The 3,731-nt window shown below is 37.2% G+C and overlaps 1 protein-coding gene across 1 annotated transcript in view; it reads right to left on the bottom strand.

The window, feature by feature from the left end:
• The window catches only part of LOC115796099 (leukotriene B4 receptor 1-like), an 11,809-nt gene extending 9,146 nt beyond the window's left edge, over window positions 1-2,663 (bottom strand). Inside the window, exons 1-2 of the mRNA XM_030752349.1 lie at window positions 2,558-2,663; window positions 720-1,311 (exon numbers count right to left, since the gene is read on the bottom strand). Of these exons, the coding sequence (XP_030608209.1) occupies window positions 720-1,292 (573 nt within the window). The 5' untranslated portion in view covers window positions 1,293-1,311; window positions 2,558-2,663. The remainder of the gene's footprint in view (window positions 1-719; window positions 1,312-2,557) is intronic.
• Window positions 2,664-3,731: the final 1,068 nt, after the last annotated feature.

Here is a 3,731-nt window from a genome sequence, read left to right on the forward strand (position 1 = left end):
AAACAAGCAAACGAAAACAACAGCAGAATAGAGTTAAAACACTAATGTTGGCTAATTTTCACCCACATGAAAGTGATAGTGTTACAAAACTGCATGTTAGTGTTGTAGGGTTAAGCAACAATGAGGAAAATAATTTTATGCTTTTAGGTTAGTGTATAAAGAGTTATTTTTAGTTAATTTTGATGCAATCTGCACAAATTTCTATTAACTTTTGTAAAGCTGCAGGTAGCTTTAATGCCAAAATATAATTACAGAAATTTAGTTTGAAATTACTCACAAGTATGCAGTTACATATTTATATAAATAATCATTTATATAAAAAGTGAATGAAAAATGTTTAGTTTGTGATATTACTCATTACTCTGACCTAGATTTACTGCTCCTTTATTGAGGTTTGTGTCCTAGTTACAATTGGGTCACATGTTGCGTTAGCACTTTACATATGACTGGGTAGTATTAGCAATTTATAGCCAACAGCCTGTGTTGATTAGGTTTTTTTTTTTTAAATCAAAATTTAAAGGAAATTGGGTTAGAGGGGGCCTCAAGGAATGTTCTGGCTTTAAGGGGGCCACAGCACTCTTGACTTTGGGAACCACTGCTCTGTCATGGGCTCTCTGACCTGCAGATGCCTTTTGATGGTATTTTATAGTTGAAAATAAATATAATTCTGAAAATAATCATATGAGTGGCAGAAAGTTAACTAACACAAGTGTACTTACATGTTTAGGCAGGGTGTGATGGGGCGCACACACGTTTCTTTTATTGTTCATATCATCAGTTTCTTCTTTCACGTTTCGAAACACCAGTGAGGGGATGGACATGACCATCACCAGCACCCACATGCCCATGATCACCCTCCTCACAACCTTCCTGGTGATCAAGTGGAACAGTGTGTGTGGAAACACCACAGCCACCAGCCTGTGCACGCTCATCAGTGTTATCAGAAAGACTGATGCGTACATGTTGGAGTTGACCAGGTAGAACAGGATTTTGCACATGGTGTTACCAAAGATCCATGTCTTCATGACCAGGTAGATGATGATAAAGATGGTGAGGGCCATGAGGAATGCATCAGCACATGCCAGGTTGAGGATGAGGAGGGTGGTGACTGAGCGCCGCCGGATGCGGGCCAGGATGCTCCAGACAATGAAGAGATTTCCAGGGACACCCAAAAGGAAGACCAAGCTGAGGATGAGGGCACTAAAGGCTGTGGAAAAGTGATTTTTCATAGGGCTTTGATAATTAGGGTCTGGAGTGGTGCTTGGTAGGAATGGGTGACTTATGTTGTCCATGCTCAAAGAATTGTTGATCCTGAAGATAGGAGAAATAGTTAAAACCTCAAATGTGAACTTAGTCAGTGGTTTATTAACTAAAATTACAAACTTACTTATGCAGCACACAAGTTGTAATTAGAAGTGATGTTTGTATTACATCACCTTTTGGTGAAAAAAAGAAATTCCCCTTAAAGGAAATGGTTTCTAGGTCATGGAAAGCTGCTCAAGAGGCAAAAGCTGACAGGAAGTACCCAACACAGTTTGTGGTGATGATTTGGGTTTTCCATTATACGCTGCCAAATCTGCGATAATCAAGGGAGAGTATTAAATAAATGACTACAGATAAAAAGGTGGTAGGCTGATAGTACTTTTTTTTGAAGAGGGATGTCTGCTACCCTGATGCAGCCTCTAAAATATTTGCATCTGATCTTGTAGCCAACGATTCAGCTCAAACTCAAACACACTGAACATTAACTGCACTATAATCAAAGAGCAGTAATTCTACACAGCCTTTAATTCACACTGTAGTTTTTCCTTTTTCCTCTCTGACTCAGTATACAGAGTTTTTCTCACTGTCCTTTCACATGGAAACTGGAGGTTTGGAGGTCACAGTCAGTCAGCCTTTGAGTCAGTTTTGCACAGTGTAGTAAAAGCTATTCTGTGCATTCAGACTAGAAATACAATTAAATATAAGTGATAGAGAAGTTTCTAGGTGCAGAAATTGATCATCATATGATGATGTGAGAACAAGACATCAAGTCCTAATTAAGTCCTAATTTATGGTACTCTTAAAACAAACAATTCATTTTCCCCCGGTGGCTTCATACGAGAGTCAACAGGTAAACAACTTTAACTGTCACCAGACTTAAATGCAACAGGAAAGAGATTCGGTTTGTTAGTTGGTGTTAAAAAAACAAACAAAAAACCAAATCTGTAGCATGTTTGCATGCAGCAAGGACAAAAACATTATGATTTCATTAATACTTAAATGATTAAATAAGGAAAGATCTGTAAAATCTAGACAAGTGAAACTGACAAGCAGGGAATGGTACTCTAAACAAAATAAATGCTGTAATTTTCATTTTTTTTTCAAGCATTTATTGGATACAAAGTTAAGCAGCATTTAACAGGTAAATAATGTAAATAATAAATAATTGAGTTCAGCAGAGTAAATGATTATTTTAAAGCTTAATAAAAAGCTTAAAACCAACTCTCCTGACAAACCTGTCAAGAAGAAGTTCAAAAGAAAAGGTGCTAAATGTTTTCTTTATAATATCACTCACCTTTTCACGATATATTAGCTCTCAGCGACGTGTATTAGATTCAAATCTCTGCCGCTACCCGGTTCTCACGGTGTTTCTGTGAGCTCAGACTATAACTAACTAAACCATGTCACACCTCGCAGGCTGTAACATGCTGGGGTTGAAGGGAGAGATGCAGAGGGGGCGTGCCCTTCATTTAAATTTTCAGTCTCCTGTTTTCTGTCTAAAAGCAGAAAAAAAGCAGAATGCTTTAGATACTTGTTCATACAAGTCTCTGCCACTGATATGGATGCTGATTTCCATGGAAAGGTGAAAAAGATCATTTGGAGAACTCCAACCCAACTGTGAAGCTCAATGACTGAGTAAATGATGTTCAGCAGATACACACACACACAAAGACTAATAAACACAAAAAAATCTAAATTTCCTTTCCAGAAATGACCCCATTACTTCTGAGTCCACAAACCTCACTCTGAGCTGTTTAATGATTTTATTTACTCTGCTGTATCTGAAAACCAAAACAGCTCAACTGAGGGTGGCAACAGTAACATCCTGTTACATTATCAATGTTGTTACATCCACTGGCCTCGCATAACCAGTATCAATGTGTCAACCACAAGCAGCATGATGATTCGGTCTTTCATCATACACAAACATACCAAAGTTATTCCCGCCGCTGAAAAACAGCTAGGTTGATGCTGCCTTTCTTGGTCTAAAACACACAAGAAGATCTGAAAGGTTTATTTTAATGGTTAAGGTTTTAAAATGTGCAGAAATAGGACTCGGAGGTGTAATTTGGTAGATTTCCAAATTTATGTTTTTTCCACTTCAAGCACCATAAGATGAATATCATCCAATTCCAGTATTTCAACAGATGGCAGAAATATCTATAGCTGATATCTTCGAAACTGGGTAACTAACAGTAAAATGATCAGAATTGGAAAAATAGCACTACAGACCAAAATAAAAACATCATTTTGATTTTGAGGTAAATAGTCTGTTTAAATCTGCAAAGCACTTTGAGTAAGACGAGAAAAGTGCCAGTCTAATGACTCCTGTTCTTAGAGACAAAAACTAAATTCATTTTTTTGGAAACATAAAAAAAAATGAGAACAAAAGGTAAGGAAACTAGTGCTTGGTTGATTATTTCTTTATTGTAACAATGCTACTTGGCAGTAAAACTTGTACTGCTGAA

The sequence above is a fragment of the Archocentrus centrarchus genome, chromosome 17 (assembly GCF_007364275.1).
Source record: "Archocentrus centrarchus isolate MPI-CPG fArcCen1 chromosome 17, fArcCen1, whole genome shotgun sequence".
Classification (NCBI taxonomy): Eukaryota; Metazoa; Chordata; class Actinopteri; order Cichliformes; family Cichlidae; genus Archocentrus; species Archocentrus centrarchus.